Raw genomic sequence first — 27,687 nt, 5'->3', positions numbered from 1 at the left:
AAAATCCCCCTTATATGAATCCTCGAACTACACCAACAGGTATCCCAAATTAATGCCTGTGATGCTCACTCGATCCCTAGTTTAAAAAAATAATCCCAAATAAACTACTATTTCCATATTTTCTCAATTTAATAACCTTAATTAACCTTTTAAAAATTCAAAACTGAGAATGCAAACCTTACCTCAACTTAGGAGCGTTTCCCAAGAAACCCAGTTTAGAAAGTTGATCCACTAGATGTGTAGAGAATCTTCCCTAAAACACTGTAGTGTCCTCCGATCGTCGATTCGGACTGAATCTGAGCCGAAAAGCTAGAGAGAAGGCAGAGAGACGAGTTTAGAGAGAGAAAGTTGAAGGAAATATAAGTTTTCTTCGCAGAGAAGCTTCCCCAAACCTAATAGGAGCACTAGGAAGCATTAGTGACGGTTATCAAACCGTCACTAATAGTGCAACTTTTAGTGACGATTTTAGAACCATCACTAATACTCCATTATTAGTGACGGTTTTAGAATTCGTCACTAATAAGTATTCGTCACCGCTGTTTTAACTTATTAGTGACGGTTACGTCATTATTAGTGACGGTTTAAAACTATCACTAGTAACTTTATTTTTTATAGTGTATTAGGAAAATAGATTTCTATAATTACTTGTACAAATTAATTTTTATTTTATGTAAATATGTAGATAAAAGTGTAGATTTAAATGTAATTAATAAAAAAATTAATTACATGCATTTTCTTTCTTATAAATTACCCTTCATTTTTATTATAAACACATACAACAATTTTTTTTTTAAATAGTGTTTGAAAGTGCAAATTCTGAAACTTGAATTTGAATTTGTGTGAATTTGACAAATTATAATATAAAATTATATTAAAATTTTGTCAAGTTCACATAAATTTAAATCTAAAGTCTCAAATACTTGCTTTCAAATACACGATAAATGTTTATACAAAAATATTCACATTGAAGAAATTTTTTCAAAAATAAAAATTTATACAAGTAATTAAATGCAAATGGGGAGAGGCGTGGAATAATTGTAAAATAGTGACTGCATACATAACCAGTGGTGCATGCATTAAACCTGTTTAAATTTAGATGCATTAATTCATTTATCAAGACAAAAGAATTAATGATAGCTTTATCTCATCCATGTTGCTACCCTTCCAAAAGAAAATTATATAGTAAATTTGTAACATTAACCATATATATATATATATATATATATGCTCCAATAATTAATAAATAAATCAATACATAAATAAATAAAAATATTAATTTAGGGCAGGGGAAGAGTATTAAATGAGAACATCTGATAAATAAAATAATTAATTAGATTAAATTTAAAATTAAAATTTAAAAATAGAAAAAGAAAAGGGAAGAGAAAAGGCGGACGCGGTGACTAACTCCGTCACCGGTGACTGGGTCAGCCGGTGGAATGGTGCCTCCTCCGAACCTGCCCACCGCTCACGAGTCACACCACTCGCGTGTTCTAGGTTGACCGCCGGCTACCCTTTTACACTTCCCGCAAAAAGGGACTTGTATATAACTCAAAGTATCAAACGTACATAATAATCCTTTCACCAACTCCCTACTCTCTCTCTCTTTTCTTTCTCCGCGAGTCTGTTGTTGAGTCCAAATCTCTGAACAAGAACCCTAGCTACGGTGATCGTTTCTGCGGATTTTTGGTTTGATCTTATCCGTGCGTTGGAGGAATCTCTGTGAGTATTTGCGTTTTGATTGCAATCGGATATCGTCGTCCTCGAGATTGTTGTTGCTGTTGCCGCCGCCGCAGTCTTTTTCATTGACAAGAGTTAGAGCTAGGGGATGGGAGACGAAGGAGGGATAGCGAGGAGATTTTGGATCAAGTTCAAGGCCGAATCAGTGTTCGCGGTTTACACGCCTTTTGTCATTTGCCTGGCCTCGGGCGACTTGGATTCCCAATCTTTTCGCCATTGTATCTCTCAGGATGTCCATATCCTTAAAGCTTTTGCTCAGGCGTGCGTGCTTCTTGATCTCTCTCTTTCTCTCTCGCTTGCTCTCTTTATCTCTCTAAATTCTTGGTTATCGTGAATGATCAGGTACGAGTTGGCACAAGACTGTGCGGATGATGATGAAGACAGAGTTGCAATTTGCAAATTGCGGAAACATGTTTTAAATGAGCTCAAAAACCGCGATGATGTTGCTAGGGTAAGCTTGATTTCTAGTCTGTGCTCCGTTTCTTACCTTTGCCTCTATTCGCTCTCATTTGGTTCTGGTTTGCGAGGTTTCTTGTTTAGAAATTTACTGATTCTAGCGTTAGGATAGATGTGGACTTTTCTTGAAAATTTTTCAAAAATTCGTTATTTGCATTAGAATCTTAGATGATTAGGGATAATTTCTGCCTATATAAATATAAATATTTGCAGACGGTATTTTTTCTCCGGTGCTTCTCTGTTCGTTTTCTCATTTTTGGATCACTTGCAGTCCATTAGGTTAAGTTTCTGTAGGACATTTTTCAAGTTATAGTTATATGTATTTGATTTTGATTGTTTTGTTGAATGGAAGATGAGGTTAATCTGCTCATGTCGGTTAAGATATAGTCTATAGTTTCCTCTGGAAAGTAAAAGATGCTTCTTTATTGTGTAAAGCACGGTGACTGTTATCATCCTCATTATTATGTTGATGATTGTGAAGCAATGGTGATACAAATATGCTGAAACTGGCCTGGTGAGCCAGTTGCAACATTTTGGATGGACAAGAGATTATGAGAGTAATTACGTGGTATAAAATTCTCTCAATATGAAACTTCATTACCTTTTTTTTGTTAAAAAAAAAAGAATAGATTAAACAATTTAAAAATAAAATAATTAAATTATGAACATAGATGTTGAGTTCTAGGGGTTATCTCCAATTTTTTGGAGCAAATTTGACTTGTGTTTTGCTGCCTTGTTGCATTCATTTTTGTACTGAATGAATTTGAGAAAATTGATGATCGAATCTTAACACAAAACTCAAATATCTCTAATATGAGCCAAGAGAGATGAAACCAGCTTAACATCTATGTGAATTTGTCTGATTTAAGGAATGGAGATATGTTCTGAGATAATTCTGGAATCCATTATGAAGTGCATTATGTCCATTTGTCATCTTGAATTTATTTGGATGACTAAAGTTTTTGGGTTCATCTTTGGCACTGCTATGGCAGTCAATCACCAATGGAAAGCTTTTTGCTTCATTATCACTCCTTGGAATCTGTTATTATTAGGAACTCAGTGTGTTACACATCAGAAAATTCTATTTCTATTTATGCTAGTTAGATATGCTGACGTTGACATAGGATTTGTCATATGTTTGGGTGGAATGAGATTTTTTTCTTGAGTCTCTCCTTTTATATTATAAGTAGATATTCATGAAGAGTGATTGTAATTCGTAAATATCAAACTTTATAATTGTATACTGCAATAATTTCTTCCCCTTCATTTTGTATTCATTTAGACTCATCTTTTTTAGTGCATACTCTAAAATTATTTGTTATGTAGGAATGGGGCTTTGAACTTCCAAAAGAAATCACTTGTGACAATGCGACAGTCAAATACAGAGATTTTTTGCTGGCAACAGCCTCGGGAAAAGTTGAAGGAGAAAAATTTTCTGGTAAAATTGCCACACCTTTTGAGAGAACAAAAGTTGCTGCTTATTCACTTGGTGCTATGGCACCTCATATGAGGCTTTATTCCTTTATATGTAAGGAGATTCAAGCTTTATCAGATTTCAATGAAACCAGTTACATCTACAAGAAATGGATTGATAGTTATTCCTCTAAAAAATTTGAGGTTTGTCTACTTGTCACCAAGTATTTTCTCTTAGCATGCAATGGACAAGAGTTGCTTTACATATTTTGCTCCAACTGATTGCTCATCTTTATGAATTCAGGCATCAGTTCTGCAAACTGAAGACATGTTAGATAAACTAAGTGTTTCTTTGACGGGTGAAGAACTTGAAGTCATCGAAAAGCTCTATCACCAAGCTTTGAAGCTTGAAGTAGATTTTTTTTCTGCTCAACCTGTTGCTCAGAAAACTATAGTCCCCTTATCTCGAGTGGTTAACCCTGCAGAAGGCAATCTTACCATATTTTGTGATTTTGATTTGACATGCACTGCCATTGATTCCTCTGCCCTTTTAGCAGAGTTTGCAATCATAACAGCTCCAAAGTCAGATCCTAATGGATCTGAAACCCAACTTGCGCGGTTGCCTTCAGCTGATCTAAGGAACACATGGGGTGTTCTTTCCAGACAGTATTCGGAAGAGTATGAACAATGCATAGAAAGCATCATGCCCAGTGAAACAGGTAGAATAACTGTTATGTAGACTTGATCCTTCATTATTGAATGCTTGTGTACCTGTAAATTTTATCTGAGATGGCACATTTCTCTAAACTTTTGTGTTTGTTTATTTGCAGCACACAATTTTAATTATGAAGGTCTGTGTAAAGCACTTGAGCAACTTTCTGATTTTGAAAAAAAGGCAAATTTAAGAGTGGTTGAGTCAGGAGTACTCAAGGGTTTAAATGTGGATGATATAAAAAGAGCAGGTCAACGCCTCATCCTTCAAGATGGTTGTAGAGGGTTCTTTCAAAAGATTGTGAAAGATGTAAATCTGGAGGCAGATGTTCATGTGCTTTCGTACTGTTGGTGTGGTGATCTCATTAGGTCAGCTTTTTCATCAGGTATTGTTTTTTTGGAACATATTTGTTTCTCAAATGTCATTCAATTATATGTTCTTGTCATTATTCTGTACAACATTTGACTTCCTCTGCCAATGAAATTGAATTGTTGCAAATTTTTAACAAAATCATAGAATATACTATAAAAAATCTGTACTTGTTATGAATGGTGATGCTTGACCTCAAATTCGCGATTTTAATATGGTCAATGTAGTTCAGTGGGAGTGGTGTTCTTAAAGACATTCTTGAGGCGAGTAGTGAGATGTACATCAAATGCATCAAGGCATAATGTAATGCACCAAAAAGAGATGTCCTTCATATGGAGCCACATAAAAAATGCATCATGTCATACAAATTGTTATTGTAACTAAGATGCATATGCTTCGTTTTTTGGTGCATGTTTATATGTTTAAATTTATTATTATAGGAAAATACGAAGCACATGCTTCACATACACATCAGGTATTTATCATTTATGCATTTGAGGCTTCATGTTAATATAACGTCATTAATAAATGCTAAATTCATATTAAAGTTGAGCTTTCTTAGTATTACTCTTTGATTCAAACAAAAATAAAAGTTATTATTTAGTTATTAGTTATTCATTTATACTCTCCAATCCTCCCAACTCCCAAACCCTAAAAGCATCCATGACAGAGTTCTTGCCAGTGTTCTACAAGAGTTTCAAAAGCATAGATTGACCCCCTGGCAGCCTTGACCAAGACAACCACCCACAAGTAGTAACCAGAAGTTGTGGGTTTGTTGGCATAGCCTCCAATATTGATTTCTAGTATTGATACTTTGCTCCTTGGTCTCCTCCCTTTGCCTCCTTTCAGCCACCTGAGAATGACTAGCTTTTCTGTACATTATTTCCTTTGTTTACATTATCTAAAAAGATTTGGGTCCCTTAAATATGGTTTTTTTTTTCAGAAATAGAATAGTTTTATGGTCTTTAAGTATTTTGTTTTTATTTATATGTCTTGATATTTTCAATTCTTAATTACTATGTGATTTCTATGTAAATGTATTAATTTTATTCTTTTAAATTGTGAATTTTATTAGAACTGTGTTAATTATACTGTTAAAATCTTCTGAAAATTCATGTACTTGCACTTTTTTTCATGAGTTGTAACAACATTTTATGAATTCTTCAATATAAAGGTCGGCCTAGTGCACAAAGCTCTTGCTTAGAGAGGAGCAAATTCTTCAAATATAAAAATTCAAACCTGAATTCATATGCCCAATGCCTTAATGTCGTGCCTCACAGGGGCTACAGTGTTTTTCCTTAAGCTTCCTTTGAAGCATTAAGTGTAACATTGAGTAAGTGTAACACTAAATTTGGTGATTATTATTCTTTTTTTACAATCCCAATTTGTTGTAGTATTCACAAGATTAATCACTAAGCTATCTTAGCTGAGTTCCATTCTCGAGTGGTGTGCCATCTTAATGCAGTCATTTGCACTTCATCATTATTGTTATCATCGTTTTTCCTGCAGCATCTCTGTTTTCTTTCTGTTCCATCAACACTTTATTTTCTAATACTCTTTTATAAGAAAATTTATCCAGAAAATAGACTGGCATTGCTAGATAACACATTTCTTGTAGGCAGGACTCTCTCACATGGCATTGATACTCAATTTTAGCCATTTGATATATTGGGCTGAACTAAGCTAACATAGATTTCAGGCAGGGGCCTATGGCACTTTATGGTGCCTATTAGGAGTATTTTTACTTTCTGTGGTCACTATATTTACACAGGTGCTGGAATAATCTATAAATTAGATGGTCAATGTGGATGGTAAATTTAATTGAAAAACATTTTCGGTGCCCTGTTTGCCTGCAATATTTATTTCTAGGACATAGCATGCTAAGGACATGTGAACGTTGTTGCATTAGGTGTTTGTTGGAGGTGCAGAAGCATCTTGTGTCCCTGCAAAACCTGAACAGCTGCTTGCGTTTTGCTGTAAATGAACCAAAAGATTTTGAATAATTATGAGATGGTTTTTCCCAAAAGAGCTTTCTTATATATATAAGCACAACATTAAAATATGTCAACATCTTCTTGGGGCCAACCATGTATAATTGGAATCTGGTCTTGTTTGTTGTGCTTGTCATTGTTACAGGTGGACTAATTCCTTCCCATCACTATTTTTTGTCTTTGCTAGACATGCACATAATATAGGTTTCTTAGCACTCCATCAAGTGTATAAGGAGGATTTGACATTGTAGTAAGCACCTGAGTCGAAGCTGTGGAATTTATCGTGATAGTATTGGTTATGCACCTTTGACTCCAATATACCTGGCCATAGGATGCATGTGCTAGTAGTTGGCCAGCACAAGATGCTATATTTTTTGTCACTTGCAGTTGATTGAAAATCTGTTTGAGGCTCCTGAAAATTATCCATAAATGATGTTCTTGAACTTTATGTGAGACATTTTTAATACCATGTTCAAAGCTTGTATAGTGTTTGCACACATGCAAAACTGTATATTATCTGCTTGTGCGAGATATTTATTTGACAATCTTGGTGGTCGCTCTTCCACTTTGTGATTTAATTTGTTTGTGATACCACATGGGAGTTTGTTTTTTAAACTCAGAAATTCTTTGATTCCACTTTACCAACTTTGCTGTTTTCTGATTATGAGCCCATTTTTGTTATTGTTAGGCAACTCATGTATAGCGTTTACTATTTGGTTCTAATAAAACATTTTATGCCGAGTCAGGTTTCTATTGTTGGTTGTTTACTATGAAACAAGTGGAATTTTTTAGAGTTTGCTGATTATCCTCATGCTCAATAATATCATTAGGAACCTGGGATTATAAACTTAAATTCAATTAATGCCAACTACTACAATGGAAGTCTATCTTCCTTTACAATCCTAGGGAAGTTTTGACTATGAAGATAGGTTTTTCCCATTTGTATAGATGATTGAAATTTATTTTCTTTTGCATTGAGCAGGGGGTCTAGATGTTCTGAAAGTACATTCAAATGAGTTAGCTTATGAAGAATCCATCTCCACGGGCAAAATTCTTGGGGAGGTGGAGTCTCCATTGGAAAAGCTTCAAGCCTTCAACAACATCCTAAAGGACTGTGATAATGATGGCAATAACGTGAGCATTTATATTGGAGGCTCGGTGGGTGACCTGCTTTGCCTGCTAGAGGCAGATGTCGGCATCGTGATTGGATCTAGTCCAAGCCTGCAGAAGCTCGGAGAGCAGTTTGGTGTTTCTTTTATCCCTTTGTTCCCTGGTTTGGTGAAGAAACAGAGAGACCTCACTGAAGCTGGCTCTTCTAACCGGAAAGGGCTTTCTGGTGTTCTTTACACAGTCTCTGGTTGGGCTGAGATACATGCTTTCATTTTGGGATCATCATAGAGGCCTCCCTTCCTACAGTTTCTTCTATCTACCTCATTAGTAGTTAGGAGCAACCCTTAGTAAAATTTATACACAATAGGATATAGTGGCTATTTTTATGAGGGCCACAGGTCAGCCCTTACTCTTTTTTTCTTCAGGGACTGCCATCCAGTACTATACAGATCTTGTATCTAGGATCATTATATGCTAGCACACTCTTAGCGTGCTACCAACATTTAGGTTAGTCGAAACAATTTCTTTATGGGTCTTCCTTCTCTGCTGCTCGACCACCTAGTCCTGGTTCTTCTGCATACTCCTGTTATGCCATTGCTATTGCACCATAACTGTATTTTGATAACTATTCAGATATCGAATATGTTGTTTAAAGTAGTGCACTTGGCAAATGGCAGTGAAATTAGAGGAAGCCTCAGAAAAGTGGGGGAGGTGTGTCCATATATTTATGTGGGTATGGAGATGTGTTCGTATATTCGTGTGGATAGAATTTTGGATTTGATCGTATTTTACTTGTCATCCGGGAGGGAGGGCTATTTCTGCCGAATAGCTTGGGAACAGAAAATTAGGAAGTGTAATGAATTGTTCTGTTTCCTCGATATCAATGTGAAGAGCAATTATTTTCTTAGGGGTCTGTTGTGATCTTCCTGGACATGTATGTATGATTGTTGAGAGACTAATAAAACTTTGGGTTGAAGTGTAAGGAAATCCAAACTTATGTCTTTAGTTTTCTTTAGTTGCAGAATGTATTTTCAAATTGGGATTGTTTTCTGTAACTACTTTAATTCTCACCAAGGTAAGTCATGTTTTTCCAATCATTTTTTCATAGTATGCTTTCTTGAGAACTGGTTGTGGTTCTTGATGTGTTCAAGGCTTCTGGCCTTCTTTGCTTCTATGGAGACCTTAGTATTGGGTATCGGGCGTAAGTGAACAAGAAGTGCTGCATTGACTGTTACATATCTCCTTTTGTGTACTTTAGGCCTAATGTGGATGAAGAATTTTGATGAGGAAAATAGGTCGGAAAATATTTCTTCCCATACCAAATAATACTAAAAAAAAAAATTGTTCTAATATAATTAAAAATTAAGAACAATTAAATATTAATGATGCTTAAAATTAGAATTTTATTAATTGATTTAATATATTTTTTATTTTCTTTTTTACTTTTTGTGAAAGTTAAATGTGAAAAAAATGGATTTGTCTATATTTTCTTTTTCTTTTCTTCAAAATTTTCAAGTTTCAAAGTGTCTTAGAGTTTGAATTTTAAACTTTAGTATTTTATTCGTTTTAATTATTAGGATATCTTAAATGATAAGATTTTCCTCATAAATAGAAGTTTAAAATTGCGCTTGTTTGCTGAACGCCCAATTATTTAGGATGTTAATTTAACTTCTTAATTAAGTGTAGCACTAATGTTGCATGTTGAAAGTTTATGTATAAGATTTATTAGACTGAGGTTGTATTTGGTTTGTGAGATGTCCATTTTTATGGATAAAATAATTATAATTTAAAGATATGATATCATTTTAAATGAATGCTTTTTTCCCATAAGGTGCATAAAATATAAAAATATTTCTTAATCTATGATATATCCAAAAATTTCCTCATTAAATAGGAAGATCGTAATTTGACCCCACTCATGATAATAACTTCTATAAACATGAGAGAAGATCAAAGCACTCATTAATGAAGCAATTTCAGAGTCACCCAAGTCAATGCTCTTAAAGGTCAGAGCGATTCATGCCCACACAATAATGCGCCCATTAAAAACATATCACCACAAGGTCAACCACTATAAAAAGGGGACTCGGAGAAGAGGTAAAAGGGCATCTCATTCATACATGTTTTTTTACTATTGCAATAATGTTGACCTTATAAGTCGCACCCTGTTTTAATAATGACAAATATTCAAGTATTTGATGGCTTTTAAGTGTATGTGCAAGTTCATTTTAGCAGATCAAGTAATGACACATGAAAGCAAAACATAAAGACCTAGAAGATTATTTCTTATTGTAATTTATATTATATGAGTTTGTAATAGTAATATAGGAACAGTCTGTAATAATTAATGCATGACATGCATGTAGGAACTAAAGCTCAAAGACCGTAGAGACCTTAGGGAGCCGACGCCAAGTTTTTTGGCGCACTTAAAAAGACCTTAAAAAGACCCTAAGTCCCATCACTTGCACATAAGAAAGTCCCCCAACGTCACTTTTCATATCAGTGGAATCAAATCAAGGCTAAAATGAACTGAATGGAAAATGTTGAGAGGGTTTGGGCGACCGAACTTAGGTCGTGTAAAACGGCTTGGGCGACCGAACTAGTCAAAATGTTGACTTTGTGTTCGGGCACTCGAACTCGTTTTGAGCGTATCGTCCTCGGGCGACCGAACTGGTCAGTTCGGTTAACCGAACTATGAGCCGGACACCCGAACTAACGAACAAATGCTACTGACTTTTGTTCAGCCGAGCGACTCACTCTTCGAGCACCCGAACCACTAAAAATTGGATTTTTGACTGAGTTTGTTAGGGCACCCGAACCTCTAGCTGGGCGACCAAACCTCGCGGGTTAAAATAATTTTTATTGAATTTTAAGTGGAGTAAACTAGGTTAATTTTCTTAATGAGTTTTAAAACAATTTTAATTATACCCATTATGTCCCCAACGGTCAAAAATCCTTCCTTGCCTATAAATACCTATTCATTTGTTATAATTAGTAAGGATTAGCAAAATTGATTAGGGCCAAACTCTCTCAAATTCAAAAATCCTTCTTAAGCCCATTATACTCCAAAACACTTATACTCATCATCCTTCTCAATCTTGCAAGCATTGTGAGTATATTTTGTGTGCTTGTGCTTTATTCATATTTACAAATACTCTCATTAAATTATATTGATTGTTTGATTTATTGAGAGTAGAAGCACCAAGTTCTTCCACTGATTTAACTTGATAAATCTTGTGTGGGAAGACTTGGAAGGTTGTCGTTCTTGCATTGTCATTGCAAGTAACCTAAGCCTTTATTTTTGTGTGCAAAATATTTTATAAAGTTAGATTTCAAACAACTCTTGTGCTAGATACAATTGAGAAAATATTTTTGAGGTTGTTTGAATACTCTGATTGGCATCTTTGAAACCCTAAGCTTACATAGAGATATTGTATATTGTGTTTCAAAGAAAACCTTATTTATACACTCTTGTGCATATTTGAGATTATCCATAATATTGAGTGTTGATTGCACACGTAGAGCACCGAACTTATAGTTCATACATCACTGAGGTACATTGATTATATTGCGTGTATTTGGGCACATATCTACTTTACTTGAGAAGCACAATCATTGTACTGGTTACTTTGTGAAAAATACTATTGTATTTCCAGGCGTGGCCTGAGGGGGTTTGATCTAGCCCGGAAGGATCAGGTTGGGGTCAGCCCTATGAATTTGATCTAGGGCCTTCTCCGCTTCGCAAGGAGAGTTTGTAAAGGTTGAGGTCAGCTCTGTGCTAATTAACCTAGTTGTATTAGGTGTCGTTCCACCCGTTAAGTGAGCCATTAGTGAAATCCTCGGCCTTGCGAGCTATAGGCGGGGACGTAAGCACAGTTGGCCGAACCTCGATAACATATCGTGTGTCTGTTTATATTTCCACACTTTATATTTACCGCACATGCATGTTATTGTATAAATGATGTGCATGATTTAAATACTTCAAATTATACTTATCTGTGCATTTAGGTAGACAACCCTAGGCTGTGAATGTACTGTTGCTATTTAGGTCAAACCTAGAAAAAAGCTTTAAATTCCAATTCACGCCCCCTCTTGGAAATGCACCAAAGCTAGCAAATAGACCTCTCAATAAAATCCCTTAGGCATCAGAGTGATCCCCCAGAGTACACCTGAGGTCCTCCAAGTCATTCATACTTTCTCTCTTTTTAAGTGGTCGTGATTGAAGAACGTTTCCAAAGACCGTTCAATTTTATTCAGCAATAGTTGGCGCCATCTGTGGGAACTTTTTGAGAGGTTTTTCTTTTTCGATCTTTAAATCATAACCACATCAAATAACTCAAAGTCAGAGTTTGCCATAAGTGATTAGTCACCCCAGTCCATACACCCCGCACCAGGCGACCATTCCAACGTGACGAGAGGTGAGTTCCTTGCTTTCCAAGAAAAAGATGGAGGACTTGGTTGCTTTCCAAAAAAGGATGGAGGACATGTTCAATATGATCCTACAGCAAAAGGATAATAAGGAACTTGTTCTTCAACCTAAGCAAGTAGATCTTGAGTCACACGGAAAGGCTACAGTCCCATAGGAGATCGATGCAAAGGTTGACCTTGCAAAGAAGGTAGCAGATGCGAATAGTGTGGGAATTAACGAGCAACGTTCAAATGAACTAGAGGAAAGATTCAAAAGAATTGATCAACTAGAGATTTTGTATATTCATTTCATTTGATATCAAGGTATGTTTATGACAATAGTGTATTTATATTAATATATTTTTGTGAGATAATGGTTTGACTTTATAGCCACACCACGTAAACTGTTGTCTTCTATATTGAGTTATTATGATTTTTAAAAAATGATACAAAGATGGATGATATCAGACTTGGTTACATTTTAATTGGAATTTTGGAGTTAATAGTAATGAATTGTATTTAATATTTTATTGTTAAGTTAATTTTTTTTATAATATATATTACAAATTCTCCAATACTTTATAAACATCTTCACTAAGCATACTTTTATTTTCCCATATGTTTCCACAATATGGATCCTGGTTCAACCGATCCTTTGCTCCTGACATTGGGGGCTCTCCATCCTTCCCATAAGGCACGGGAGGAGGATCATTCTAACGCCTTTAAAGGATGTTAGTGTGCATATACACTAGAGATGCAGTGGTTTGATGATCTTAGAATCATTCTGTGGATCCATCAAGCGAGTTTCTATCTATTATACTAAATTTGGTACATTTGAATTGACCACCATTAGATTAGCACATTATTGGAGCATTGGAGGCCTGAAACTCGCACGTTTCACTTCCCCTGCGGCGAGGCAACAGTAACTCTGTAGGATGTTGCCATCATTATAGGATTACTAGTAGATGCAATGCTATTATGAGCACGACACAGTAGGATTGACCTAACCTTTGTTTTAAACTCCTTGGATGCAACCCCCCCCCCCCACTGATTAGAGCGGACGATCTGGATCTTACCTGTTAATGACACGGATGGACAACAGCCTACTGAGGCTTGATAATAATGCATCGAAGGAGCAAGTAATACAATATGCTCGAGTGTACATATTATGGCTCATATATGACTTGTTGTCTGTCAACAAGTTGCAATACTATGCCTTATTGATGTTCCTCCCTTTCCTTAGTGACTTGGAGATGACTTCTAGGTACGGTTGGGGTAGCACCGCACTTGCGTGGCTATATAGAGAGATATGTCAAGTTGGTTGTGGTGGTGGGGGGGGGGGGGGGAGGAGGGCACACTCAATTGGAGGTTTGTAGGTTTGGGCATGGGAGTGGATGATCCCTTTCATTGCTCCCATTAGACTTGGCATACCGCATCTTTCTAATGATGTCAGTGATAGACCGTACCCACTTGCCATCAGGTTAGTATGTGTTTTACTTTCCATACATTGAAAAAGTTAAGTGTATTTTTATATTTTTAAATAATGATAAGTTCTGTCGAACTTTATATGAATATAATATATTGCAAGTGGCGAGCTTCATTTTATGCTCCACATGTCCCTATGCATACTCTATGGTCACACCAATATGACATTGATATGATGCGTTAGGATCAAGTAATACATTTTCATTACCATTGGAATCGTAAAATGTCATGAATTAACATTCAATATTGCTCTTACAAATATTGTTTATTAGAAGTTTATATGGATGCCACATACAACGGATATCTACACCCAACTACTGCATATCTACTTTAGTGGGGGTACAAATCATTTGAATTCCTTTGATTTGCTTTTAGATTATGGAGTGGCACTTACTGGACTGATTTTACGGCAGTTCCGGCTAAGTCGGCAGATCCCCTGTCCACCTTGGATAGAGTGTGACATAGATGATGTGAAGCTTTGCCCTCGAGGAAGGGGGTCCTACATGGCATGATACACACCAACAATGATGCAAAGATTTGCCCATGTGTCTCTTTTTGCAGCTTAAAGGGTTGCGCATTGCTCCCTTTTCATAATGACCTCCTCCAACTGATCCGCATAATCTTTTTGGGCATTAAGGTCATGTTACTACTTTTGATTCCAGAGTTGAGCCTCTTTGAACCTTGCTCCTAGCTCTTGGATCATTCCCATAAATCGGTCAAATTACTTTTCCACTTGCAAAGCTCTCTCAACCCACTAATTCCTCTCATCATCCAACTCTTTCTGTTGCCTTTTCAGTGCTTGGTTTTTCGCAGATACCTGATTGACCTCTGATTGCACACTCTTCTTGGTTGACTTATGCTCTTGTTTTTTTTCCCTCGATATCTTCTATAAATTCTAGTTTAGCTAAGTCAGGTTGTTAATCCTAACCCTCAAATTTTATTCTTCGTGGACCTTTCCTTACAATGTTTCCTTCAGTCACTTCTTCTGCCCTTTTAGCTTTTGGACCTTTTCTTGTCATTCCTGATGGTAAACATGTTGGCGAGCCTAGAATTCATCTTAATAGTCCTCCAAGTCCATGGGCTTAGGCATATGCCTATTTAGCCTTTGTGCCCTCAGGACCTTGTGGGATTTGCCTCACTTTTCCTACTAGGCTAGGTAATCCATGGTGACGCATGAGGTGCACTCACCTTTCTCCAAGATCTCAGGGTTCTACTAGGCTACCTTGGCTTTATTGATATTCTTTATCTCAAATGCTTCCTTGTATTTGAAATGGGACTCAGAAAAGCAGGTTGTTTGAGGGATGAACTTGGGATGTCCCATATACCAAAGTGCGAGAGCTAGTGCATAGATGATGCAGCCTTGGGCGCCAAAAAGTGGGACCCAAGGGAATGTCTGTAATGCCTCAAACCCGAGAGTGGGGCCCGAGGTGTTATGTGTTCCATTCATAGATTTCTGATACCATAAATATCATCCAAGCAGTGGAAAATAATTAAACATCCTCAAATAAAATACCATATTACTATACTATGCATCCAAAAAGGTGTATCCATTCAACCATATTACGTAACTAGGATTTAAGACATAAACTTAAATACTTCAAGTTCTTACAACCACTCACACTATTCTAAACTATTGAACCCTGCCCTGGAGCTGGCTAAGCTCGATCACCAGAAGGTCCTGAAAAAAACGAGTTGTATAATTGGGTGTGACACTTCTCAGTAAAAAAAAAATAGATTATTACCAGTGTGTAGCTAACATGAGTTTTAGTGTATACAAAACATAACCGTTTGTTAATCAACTGCAACTATAAGGACACTCATAAATTGTACTCACATATACATCATCAATTATACCACAAAAATCTTCTCACATTTACCCATTTCATATTTCTAGGGTTTCTACCAATAATCGTTCACAAATATGCCGAGAACCAAATGGACTGCCAATCAAGGTTCTACCTCTAGCCAAGAAGAAGATAACCTAGATCAGTGGTTGGTTACTTCGTAAGCCAAACAAAGGTATTGTCTTCATCTTCGTGCAATTGATCCTATACTTGGTAAGATAATTGACACCACTTTCTTCATAGAAGATTTTCTGAATCTTTTACTAATGTTCAGGGCAATAGGTTGGAAAAATCTTGCAGTCTATCAAGAAAAGGGTCTATACCCTAATCTTGTTAAGATTTTCTATGCCAACATGACTCAAAATCAATCGGTTCTTTCCACCGAAGTTAGAGGCCATAAAATTTCCTTAAATCCTTAAAGCTTGGCCCCCATTCTTCATATTGACCGAGGTGACTTTGAGTGTCCTGCATTTTCCCATACTTGGATTATGGATCAAAGATTCACACTAGAGGAATTCTCACCTTTGATTATGGTAGAAGCACCCGAACAATTCAGAACTCCTCCCAAGTACACTCAACTGAACCTTCAAGCTCAGATTCTTCAGAAAATCATAACCTACAACATCACACCTCAAGTTGGATCACATGATTACATGTCATATGTAGATTGCTTCATCATGTGGTGTCTTTTGAAAGGAAAAAAACTTGACTTGTATAGTTTGCTTTTAAAATGGATGTGGAGAAGGTTGGAAGCTTGTTGGGTTACTATTCCTTATGGAGGCATTCTCAATATGTTGTTTTCTCATCTTAGTATCATTAGTCTGAATGAGTTGTTTATCAAAAGAACTCGGTATGATTTGTTCTATTCTACAACTCTAAAATAGATGGGATATGAGAAGCATGACCAGGGTTGGTTTCTAAGAGGAAGAAGACAACCTAGGCCAACCCCTGAGCAAGCTCCACCTCTTGAATGGTAGCCTGAACCATAACTTGATGCCCCTTCATGGTTCATGCCATTCCATCATCAGTTCACAACTTTTAGTAGTGACGTACGCTTAGGACTTTAATCTCTTCAATAAGTCATTCCCCCCCTTCAATCTCATATTTCCTCCATAGATCAAAGACTTAGCTATTTGGAACATTATCAGGCTAGTTCCTCACGTTATCCGAGTAATGATGCATCAGATGAGGAATCTGAGGAAAAGAAAGCTAAAGGAAATGATGATAGTGTTGGTGATGATGATGATGCAGCTGCTGCTGATGCTTGATGATCTTGTTATTGTTGGAATTGGTGTATTCCCAAGAGGGGGGTGAATTGAAAATTTAAATATTTTCTTCCTAAGTTCAACCAAACCAACAGAAGTAAAACACAACTTAAGGTCTTTCTAAAAACAGACTCAATTCCCCAGCAAGTATGTATGCAAATATTCAAAGCAATTAAAACATTCATAGCAGATCAAGTATTAGCATACATGTGCGGAATTAAAAGTGCGAAAATTAAACTCAAAAAGTCAACAACTATGCTATGTATTACAGTGCTCTATCAATGTTTTTGTTATCTCTTTATATATGTATTCAATTTGTTTTTGTTTCAGATAGTATTTTAGTTTGTTGGTTTTTTGGGTATGTATCTCAAGTTGCCTATGACACTATGTACACCTTTGGCTTTCTATGAATATCATTTTGTGTGTATAACTTTGTGTCTACTTTGGACTTTTGATTGCTTCTTATTTTTTTATTTTTGATTGATGTCAAAGGGGGGAGAAGGATTGAGAAAAACTGAGATATTAAAATTACTTGAAATATATGATGAAATATAAAATATATTGATGATAAAATTTGAAGTTGATACTATTGAATGATTATTATATTATCAAAACATTGTTAAAAATATGCTCATTGTAAGGGGGAGCCTTATCAAGGTTCACTCACTTTTGCTTCTTATTTGTCATCATAAAAAAGTTGGAGATTGTTGGCTTAACATGACTTACTAATCTTGTTTTGATGATAACAAATAAAAGGTCATTTAACATGTTTTGTACAAGTGATGAAACTTCAAGAATCAAGTCATTAAAGCTCAAATTCAAGTGAATACAAAGCTCATTATGTGATGACCCAAAAATATATATATATATATATATATATGATTAAAGTACAATAATAATAAAATAATAAAAATAGTCATTAAATTAATATCAATATAGAAGTGTTTTCTGTAGGATCCTTGATTCCATGTTTGATGCATAAGAAAGACCTTGTCTTAACGAGTGCTTAGAGACCATTGTGGCTCAGTCGCTCCTTGGAGGTCGGCCTGGTCAAAATGGAATTTCATAGGATAAACAGGATAGACACTATTTGTACACGTAAATAAGTATATATACATAAAATAGTGTTTTGACAGACATAATTTGTCGAAATACATAATAAGATAATAATAATATAGGTATCATATGTGGGGCCCACAAGACTATGTGGGGTCCACATGAGTCCCGGAGCCACAAGACACTGTTTATATACGTAAATAAGTACATAAAATAATGTTTTAACTGATATAATTTGTAGAAATATATGATAAAATAATAATAATATAGGTATCCTATGCGGGGCCCACAAGACTGTGTGGGGCCCACATGAGTCCCGAAGCCTATGGAGGTTTTCACAAGTCTCAAAGTTATGTAGGATGCATAAAATCGTATAAGAGTTATTCGAGTTACGTAGGATCCATTCGGGTCTCGAAGTTGTGTGGGGCCCATAAGACCATGTGGGGCCCATATGAGTTTTTAAAATTTAAATTTAATTCTTGTTCAAAAATAAATAATAAAATAAATAAATACTAAAAGTAGTTTAAAATTAATAACAATGATAATAATAATGATAATAATGATTAGAAAAAAAAATAATAAAATAATAGAATAATTAATTAAGTTATTGATTAATTAATTAGGTAAGTAATTAATTAAAAAAAAAAATTATTTAGTGGGAATGGTGGCAAGCACTCCCACATGGCTTCCATCCCTATCCCATACTCAACCCATACCTTGCCCATCCCTTGCCCATTCTTTAATTTTTAAAAATTATAATTTCACCCATCTCCCCACACTTTTATAAATTCCATTTCTTCCCCAAAATTTTCCTATAAATAGGGAGCTCTCAACCTTCATTTTTCACAACAATTTTCTAAGGAAGAGAAGGATTAGTGAGTGAAAGAATTTGTGGTGGAGTGAGAATTTTGAGTAAGTTCTCACTCACCTACTCTTTCCGATCTCATATCTTAAAGATAGTTATTGTGTTCGTAGCACACGGTAAAAGAAGAAGGTAAGTAAATTTTGATTATGTTAGTTTCTTTTTATTTTAAATTCATACCCGAGTTTATTTTGTACGTAAATTTTAATTATGTTACTTAGTTCCACAAAATTTCCATAAGTTTATTTTTACGCATATTTAATTATACCAGTTCTATCTTTAATATACTTGCCTCTATTTGTGGGTTAAGAAATGTTCTAATCCCCTCGGGTAAATTTTCAGCATTTATTTCTATTCAAAAATAAAATTATATATATTTTTAACACAAAAATTGTGTGGCATGAGTTTATTTCTAAGTTGCATTTTTATGAAAATATGAGTAAAGATGAGATTTTCACGATATTATTTTTAAATTGCATAAATTATAATAAGATGATTTTAAAACCCCTTATGGCAACGAAAGTTCAGAGTTATAGATGTTCGGTACCGCAGCTTAAAGTTTATACGGATCAGAGTGCACCCACACTGTTTACAGAGTGGTTATTTATGTTAGTGGATTTCTCCTGAGTGCACACCTGGTTTCGGACCAGGACTTAATAAGGAAAATCTCACTTAAAGTTTACGTACTTTGATTTAGTTGGTCGGCCAGCCAGCTAAGTCCAGTCTTCGGACCGCACAACCCAGTCATGGGGGTAAACATGACTTACGGCAAACAGGCCTAAGGGTGGTTTTTACAATATATGTTTATATATATTTAATTACGTGTACAAAGTTACTGATGATTTAAAGGAAAAGTGTAAGTTTACGTGAAAAGAATCATTTTGGTGCTTAAATGACGATCTAAGGAAAACGTATAAGAAAAAGTATATGTATGTTTATCATTAAATATTTGTACAATTTTAAAGTTAAAAGTTTAATTTAACAGTTATAGTATATGATTATAAAAATTTACTGTTGTAATTGATGACAAAAGTTTTATGCAGGAATTTTTAAATTTATGTTTATTCTAAAAGCAGTTTTGAAGTTATAGTATTAAATATTGTTTTACGAAATTCTTTAAAAGCTCATTTTGGCCACACACTAATAATAATCTTATTTACTTACTGAGCGTCGTCTCACCCCAATCATATTTTATTTCAGATAACTCTGAAGGACATGTCAGAAATCAGGCTTAGCAAGCATGCGGGTGGGGATTAGAAAAATAAAGATTAATTTAGAAACATTAGTATGATTTTAGATATTTACGTTTGTGTAATTTTCTTCTTTTGAAATAAGTGATTGTAACATGAATAATTAGCGCTCTGGTTTAATAAAAATTGAGTTTATTTGCTTCCGCTGTAAATTAGTAGTAAAAAGTTAATATCCCAGGCCCCTCGGGGTCGGGGTGTTACACATTACAAGTCTCCGTGAAAAAGATATGAAAGCTTGAAGATCATAAGAGCATGAGTATCAAAAAGGAATTGCTAAAAGCTTAGAGGATTTGAAACTCAAAGACAAGTGGTCTAAACATAGGACACACATAAAGACTCTAATCTTAGAATGTGTCTTAAAGTCTTAAGAGAATCGCTATGTAAGTACTTCATTCAAATGACGATTAGATTGAATTTGAAGCTCATTAGGAATCTCATTGACTTAGAGACCATTTTTTGAAAAACCCCAGAAAATACCTTTCAAAAATATTAAAATTATTTTGAGGAAAGTAAAAGAGCAAAAAGAATTTGGAAACAAAATTGAAAAATTAATTGTTTGGTTTGTTCAGGCGACTGACAAGGTTTTCCTAGTCGTCTGAAAAATATTTGAATTGATTTTGAAATAACTCGAGAGGACCCAAGCGACTAACTTGTGTGTTCCTAGTCAACTGACTTGTTATGACTTTGAAAATCTTAGTCCTTTGAATGGATCCAAGCGTTTGACTCCTATTTCCTCGTAGAATGACTCTTCAAGATTTTAAATTTCAAACATAACGGAAAGTTTCCAAATTTGTTTTTTTTTTGAATTCTAAATGTTATAAAAACTTGAGAAACACTCCAAGTCACTTGGGGAGCACGAAATACTCTTGATTAAACTTCTATAAATACCCCCCAAGGCTAAGGATTCAAACACACCAAGCGATTACAACAATCAAACTTTCTTGCTCTCAAAACTCTCAATACTTGACTCACTCAAAAAAAGAGCAGCTCAGAAGTTATCCCAAGTATAGGAGTTCTGTTGTATAATATTTAGCCCAAAGGTCAGATTGTCTCCTCTAGGAATGCAGTTAAACTCCAAATTTTACGTATTACTAATCGAAAATAAAAAGTCACTGAACTTATTTCATATTCGGGGTTTTCAGGATTAGTTGAAATTTCTTTTGACAAATTAAACAAACATGCAATTTAAACTCTAAACCCTAACACACACTAAATTAAATAATGAGAAACAGAAATCCTACGTTTAAAATTCCGAACCAAACAAGAATTGAAACATGTGTGAACTTTGGGATAAAAACTAAAGGTGAGAACTTTTCTACTTAATTAAAACATGCAAGACTGAGAACACATCTAATCACTTTTTTAAATAACACTAATCTAAATGTAATCAAAAGCTAAAATAGGAATCCAAGACTTCAAAAAAAAAAAAAAAAAAAAAACCATAAATGGAATATATATATATATATATATTATGATAAATAACTAAATAACTCAAACAATAAGTAAATCTAATGATAACTTTAATTGAGAGAAAAATAAATAAATAAATAAATAAGCTTGAATAATAATAATACCCCTAAACTATATTCAAAATTTAAAATTTTAATTAAACCTCAATAATAAAAAAAATTAAAAAGATTCAACTAAAGATAAAGAAGGGGAGAGAGAGAGAGAGAGAGAGAGAGAGAGAGAGAGAGAGAGAGAGAGAGAGAGAGAGAAGGCCGTGGAGAAGTAGCCTCAGCTAGAGTAACTTGAAGCAACAAGGGACTGGCTGTGAGTCTCCAACAACACAGCATAGCAGCCAAGGGAATCTCTAGAGTTGGCAGGTACAGAGGGTGGCCAGAGTAGAGGAAAGGTAGCAACTACAGTGGGCTTTTCGGGGTGGCTGAACTGCAGGTGGCCGTAGGGCTTCGGGTGGCTGGCAGCAGCAGCCACAATAGGGTCTTGAGGGGCTCGTGCAGCAACAACATAGTAAGGAGGGCGCTGCGGGTCTTCAGGTCTAGCCAACTACTGCAGCAGTTGCAGCAGTGGCAGTGGTAATGGTAGCAGGCACAACATGACTTAAGGAAGAAGGCTGCAGCAGGGAGGCAAGGAGAATGAGAGAAGGTAAGAGAAGGGCTGAGAGTGAGAGGGGAGTTAGGGACTGTACGTGAGAAAGAAGGGAGAAGAGGGTCGGCTACTTGAGGCAGGCAGCAGCAGCAGTAGCAAAAGAAGAAGAAGAAGAAGAAGAAGAAAAAGAAGAAGAAAGGAGAGAAAGGAAAAGGGAGAAGAAGAAGGTGCAGCCCCTGGATGAGAAAAAAAAAATTTATAAGGGAAGAGGGCCACTACCCTACCTAGCGTGACACCCGGACCCGACTGCATGGTTGGGTCACATCAAATAAGTTTTTAATTTTTTTTCCTTCGTTTTGTATTTCTTGGCGAACAAGGGTGATTTGACCCTTTTGAAGCCCTTTTTTCTTGAAGCTCAAAACACAAAAATTTTAGATATTCTTATCTTTCTCCAGGATTTTGAATCGTCTCAATTGGAGCTTAGATGGGAAAATTATGCGCAAATTATAAACTGGTATCGGTTTTAGCTCCCGAAATTTTTTTTGCTATAAAAAATGCCAAAAATTCATAAATTGTTCAGTAACACCCAAATACTATAAATAGGACACCGTGTTAAAATATTGAGAGTAGTTAGGTATTTTATTAAAAATATAAATCCCAATGCATGAATTAAAGCACCTAATTACGCAGTTTAAGTACGTAATCACACCCACTAACTTACGTTTTGCTAGTCTCTAGCAAATAACGTGAATGAGTTTCAGGGCGGTATCCATAATTACTAACTCCAGCAAAAATGAATTTAATGCCTATGCAACACAATCATACCGTTTCACATACAAGAATATAACTGAATTTCACACAAGCTCTTCATATTCAATGCACACAACTCTAAAGCACGTCACTCATGCAATTTTCATCATTATATAGCATTTAAGAACAGTATACTCACATGAAGTTAACCAGTGGTACAATTCAGAGTTAATGCGGTCATATAAGTTCGAGTATATACAAGTAAAATCTTGAGGAGTGTGTGATGTGTGTGACTCGTTACACCTAGGATACCAGTGGACACCTATAGAACGGTTGTTTCGACTCCGCCTAACTGGTACACCCTCAAAAACACTAAAAAAGAATAGGTTCACTCGTCATATGTGACGAGGAGTGTCGCGATCAAACATCCTACATATTGTAAGGAACAAACGCTAAATGTATGTAGTGGACTAGTCTGAAAAAGATCTAACCTATCTATAAGGTGTCGGGTCCTTCACCCTAGTATCTTCTCACCTACTTGCCACGTCCAACTGAGACCATCCTAGATCAACTTATTCACAAACTTGATGTGAATACATCTGAGGCATTAAACGGTTGAAGAATCTTCATACGTGGAGAACATGTGTTGTGTCCTTGACTTTTTGTGGTATTTGTATAGAGCTGGCATTAGGATTTCATTTCATCTGCATTTCTATTTGTATTATTCTCTTTTTTGCTCTCTTCAATTTCTGTCTTTTCTTAGTCAATTAGGACAATCATTACACTTCTTTTATTGCCTTCATGCCACCAATGGGAATTAAGCTCGAAAAGTAGTCCATGAACTATGTCTATTTCTAGAGGTGCTTCAGCTTTCACATCTAGAGTAGGCTACAAGACCTAGGTTTCTATCTCCCCACTAAGTGTCACCTCTAGGCTAGCAAGTCAAAAACAGAGATTAGTGTACAAAGAATCATCCAAAAGAAAGGAGGACAGATTTTCGTGAACTCTGATTTGATGTTAACACTCAAAAGGATGATAAATAACTCAAGGATATCTCACAAGGTGTCATAGTCGCACGGGTGTTCTCTTAGTGCTCACAAGGAACCCTACGTGCAATGAATCATGTGAATGTGTTTATTCAGACTCATGAGATGCCATGTAGATACAAGAGTTTGTATAGCTAGATTAACACAAGTCTGCGACCAATCAATTTTTCATGGATTTACAAAGTCATATAAAGAGAAACTATACATAAATGACTCAAGTGTGTAATTCTTAGGTTATATGCAAGTATGTGAAGGATATAAGTCAGTGTTAATCATGACATAGTTAGTGTAATTCCTCAATACTCTTTCTTTCTTTTCTCTCTCTCTCTCTCTCTCTCTCTCTATATATATATATATATATATATATATATATATATATATAAAACCCAGCAAGTAGATGTGCACAGTGTCACATGCAAATTGTCACCCACCCCAACTAAAGTGGAACATTGTCCTCAATGTGAAAGCATAGCGGAGATAGAAAAGATGTACACATGAGAAGTAGGGTGTACCAGGGTGGAGAAGTAATGGAAAAGAAAAATTAAAACTATAGAAAAATGTACCTGAAAGTTAACTAAAAATAAAATAAGGTTAAACAAAATGAAAATAAGGGAAAGAAAAACATCACAGTTGTCTAGCGGAGGCTCTAGAAGAATTTTGTCTGGTGGATGCAGGTCTATAAATTGAACTAGAGGGTCTCCAAATTTGAGCCACCACAATGAATTAGTCTGCATACCTGCACAAAAGTCAGCCTCAAATGAATTATTACTCTTCAAAATACCAAACAATACATGTGCAGATTGACTTTCTTATTTTAACAAGAAAGGATCTTTATTCTGCATATTTTTCAGGAAATTTACTTCTTTATGAACTATTTTTTGAGGAAAAGTTGTTGGAATAGTTACCTTTAGTTCTTAAGAAGCAGTAGCAGTAAAAGTTTTACTTGGTTCGTTGAAGGTTAAACATTCACCATTCTGCTCACCCTCTTTATCGGGTGTACTAGTCATCTTACCACTGCGAGGATTTGCTTCAGCATTGAACTCCTTGACATTAATTCCAGTCGAGAGTGATGGTTCCATGGCTTCCAAGCTATGAGGATAAGGTACCATAGGTTGGTACTCCTTATTAGTATTAGCCTCCTCATTAATAGACTACTTTACTTCTAGACCCGCTTCCTATGGTTTTTCTTTGACTTCATTAGTCTCAGTCGTAACTTTAGGTGCCAGGAAAATTAGTTGTCTGTCAATGAGCACCTTAGGTTGGGAAAATTATTTCCCGATTCTTGAAGTAATGGCGACCTCCGCTGTTTCAAGAGAAACATTATGTATTTGTTGTTGTTGCAGTCGGTATTCTTGAGGACTAGGCAGAGGTTCAACTGGAAATTTTCCTTTTTCTAAGATATCCAACTACGTGCTTATCGCATTAATGGTGTCTCGCTATTCATTTATGTCCTGAGTATTCTGATTGATTTGAATTTGGATGAATTTTTGGAAGGCATCCTCAAGAGACATCCCCGGTGGAGCAGGTGCTGCATTAGATTGAAATCCTGACGACGTACAACTCTGAAGGATCTGTTGTGGATGATACTAAGGCAGAAGAGTGTCTCAGTAATATGTTGGCTCATATTTATCTCCACCACTGATTATGCTGATAGGTTGTACTATCATGGGTGCTTGATTGTATCACGTATTCCATTGTTGGACACTTTCAGCTAGGTAATCAAAGAATGATAGTGCCTGATCCAGTTCCTTGCTGAAGAGTTCTCCATTGCACATGGTCTAGACAAAGTGCTTGCAATCAAGAGTAAGAGCTTTATAGAAACAATTAACTAACCTCCATGATTCAAACCCGTGATGTGGACAAGGGCTTAGCAGATCCTTGAATCTCTCCCAGCAAGCCCAAAAGTCTCATCACCTTTCTGCATAAACTAAATGATTTGTTCCTACAAAAATTGAGTTCTCTGTGAGGGACAAAACCTATGTAGAAATTCACGCTCCATATCAGCCCAATTAGAGATAGAGTGAGGTCTTAAAGAATTAAACCACATTTGCGCCCTATCCTTTAAAGTGGCAAGAAATAAACGCAGTTTAGTAGATTCATCAGTTCTAGCACGAGATAAAAAAATATTGCAAGTCAACTCGAACTCCGTCAAGTGCTGATAAGGGCACTCAGATTCCGTCCCGTAGAACTAAAGTAGTAACAACTTGCTCCCGTGGTGCATCATGAAATTAAGTTTTTCATTAGGTAAAGCAGTGTAAGATGGTGCAGTGGTGTATTGAAGCTGCAAAAAGTCCATAAGCGTGCATGATGTAGGTGCAGCCATAAATTTTTTTTTTCAAAACTCAATTCTTTTTTTTTCTTTTCTTTTCCTTTTTTTTTTTTTATCATTTTCTTTTTCATGAGGCTAATTAAAATGACGGGAAATACACTAATTCCAAACTAAGACCGACATTCCCTGGCAACGACGTCAAAAACTTGACTTACTCGAAAAATGAGCACCTCGGAAGCTATCCCAAGTATAGGAGTTCTGTCATATAATATTCAACCCAAATGCTAGATCGTCTCCTCAGGGAATGTGGTTAAATTCTAAATTTTACGAATTTCCAATAGAAAATAAAAAGTCACTGAACTTAGTTCAGATTCGGGGTGTTTAGGATTGGTTGAAATTTCTTTTGACAAATTAAAAAAACATGCAATTTAAACTCTAAACCCTAACACACACTAAATTAAATAACGAGAAGCAAAAATCCTACGTTTAAAATTCCAAACCAAGCAAGAATTGAAACACGCGTGAACTTCGGGATATAAACTAAAGGCGAGAACTTTCTTGCTTAATTAAAACATGCAAGACTGAGAACGCATCTAATCATAATTTTAAATAACACTAACTTAAATGTAATCGAAAGCTGAAACAAGAATTCGAGACTTCAAAAAAAAAAAAAAAAAAAACATAAACGAAATATATATATATATATATGATAAATAACTAAATAAATCGAACAATAAGTAAATCTAATGATAACTTTAATTAAGAGAAAATAAATAAATAAATAAGCTTGAATAATATTCAAAATTTAAAATTTTAATTAAACCTCAATAATAAAAAAAATTAACAAGATTCAACTAAAGATAAAGAAGGAGAGAGAGAGAGAGAGAGAGAGAGAGAGAGAGAGAGAGAGAGAGAGAGAGAGAGAGAGAGAGAGAGAAGGCCGTGGAGAAGCAGCCTCGGCTAGAGTAACTGGAAGCAGCAAGGGACTGGCCGTGAGTCTCCAGCAACACAGCACAGCAGCCATGGGAGTCTCTAGAGTTGGTAGGTATGGAGGGTGGTCGGAGCAGAAGAAAGAAGCAGCTGTAGTGGGCTTCTCGGGGTGGCTGAACTGCAGGTGGCCGCAGGGCTTTGGGTGGTTGGCACTAGCAGCCACAGCCGGGTCTTGAGGGGCTCGTGCAGTAACAACATAACAAGGAAGGAGTTATGGGTCTTTGGGTTCAGCCAACTATAGTAGCAGCAGCAGCCAGCTATAGCAGTTGATGTAGCAGCCGCGGCAGCAATGGCAGCAAGCACGACATGACTTGAGGAAGAAGGCTACAGCAGGGAGGCAAGGAGAATGAGAGAAGGTAAGAAAAGTGTCAAGAGTGAGAGGGGAGTTGGGGACTGTGCATGAGAAAGAAGGGAGAAGAAGGTTGGCTACTCGAGTAGGCAGCAGTAGTAAAAGAAGAGGAAAAAGAAGACAACAACTGTAGCAAGGAGGAACGACAACAAGGAGCAGGGGAAGAGAAGAAAGGAAGAGAAGAGAAAGGAGAAGGTAGAAGGGAAGGAGAGAAAGGAAAAGGGAGAAGAAGAAGTTGCGGCCCCCTGGATGAGAAAGAAAGAAATTTATAAGGGAA

General features: G+C 35.9%; 1 protein-coding gene across 2 annotated transcripts; it reads left to right on the top strand.

Annotated features, from left to right (window-relative positions):
- Positions 1 to 1,411: 1,411 nt before the first annotated feature.
- LOC131155758 (bifunctional TH2 protein, mitochondrial-like) lies at positions 1,412 to 8,775 on the top strand. Of its 2 annotated transcripts, none has more exons than XM_058109143.1 (6): positions 1,412 to 1,998; positions 2,080 to 2,188; positions 3,520 to 3,810; positions 3,911 to 4,325; positions 4,437 to 4,703; positions 7,661 to 8,775. In XM_058109143.1, exons 1-6 carry the CDS (start codon positions 1,826 to 1,828, stop codon positions 8,074 to 8,076), a joined length of 1,671 nt encoding a protein of 556 aa, XP_057965126.1. In that variant the 5' UTR covers positions 1,412 to 1,825; the 3' UTR covers positions 8,077 to 8,775. The 2 variants fall into 2 exon arrangements, with proteins under 2 accessions (XP_057965126.1, XP_057965127.1); XM_058109144.1 differs by lacking the exon at positions 1,412 to 1,998 and having other exon boundaries at positions 3,520 to 3,631; positions 3,730 to 3,810.
- The last annotated feature ends 18,912 nt before the right edge of the window (positions 8,776 to 27,687 follow it).

The sequence above is a fragment of the Malania oleifera genome, chromosome 5 (genome assembly GCF_029873635.1).
Source record: "Malania oleifera isolate guangnan ecotype guangnan chromosome 5, ASM2987363v1, whole genome shotgun sequence".
NCBI classification, from domain to species: domain Eukaryota; kingdom Viridiplantae; phylum Streptophyta; class Magnoliopsida; order Santalales; family Ximeniaceae; genus Malania; species Malania oleifera.
Note: the sequence above shows the minus strand (reverse complement) of the source record. Positions and strands in the feature narration are given on the sequence as shown.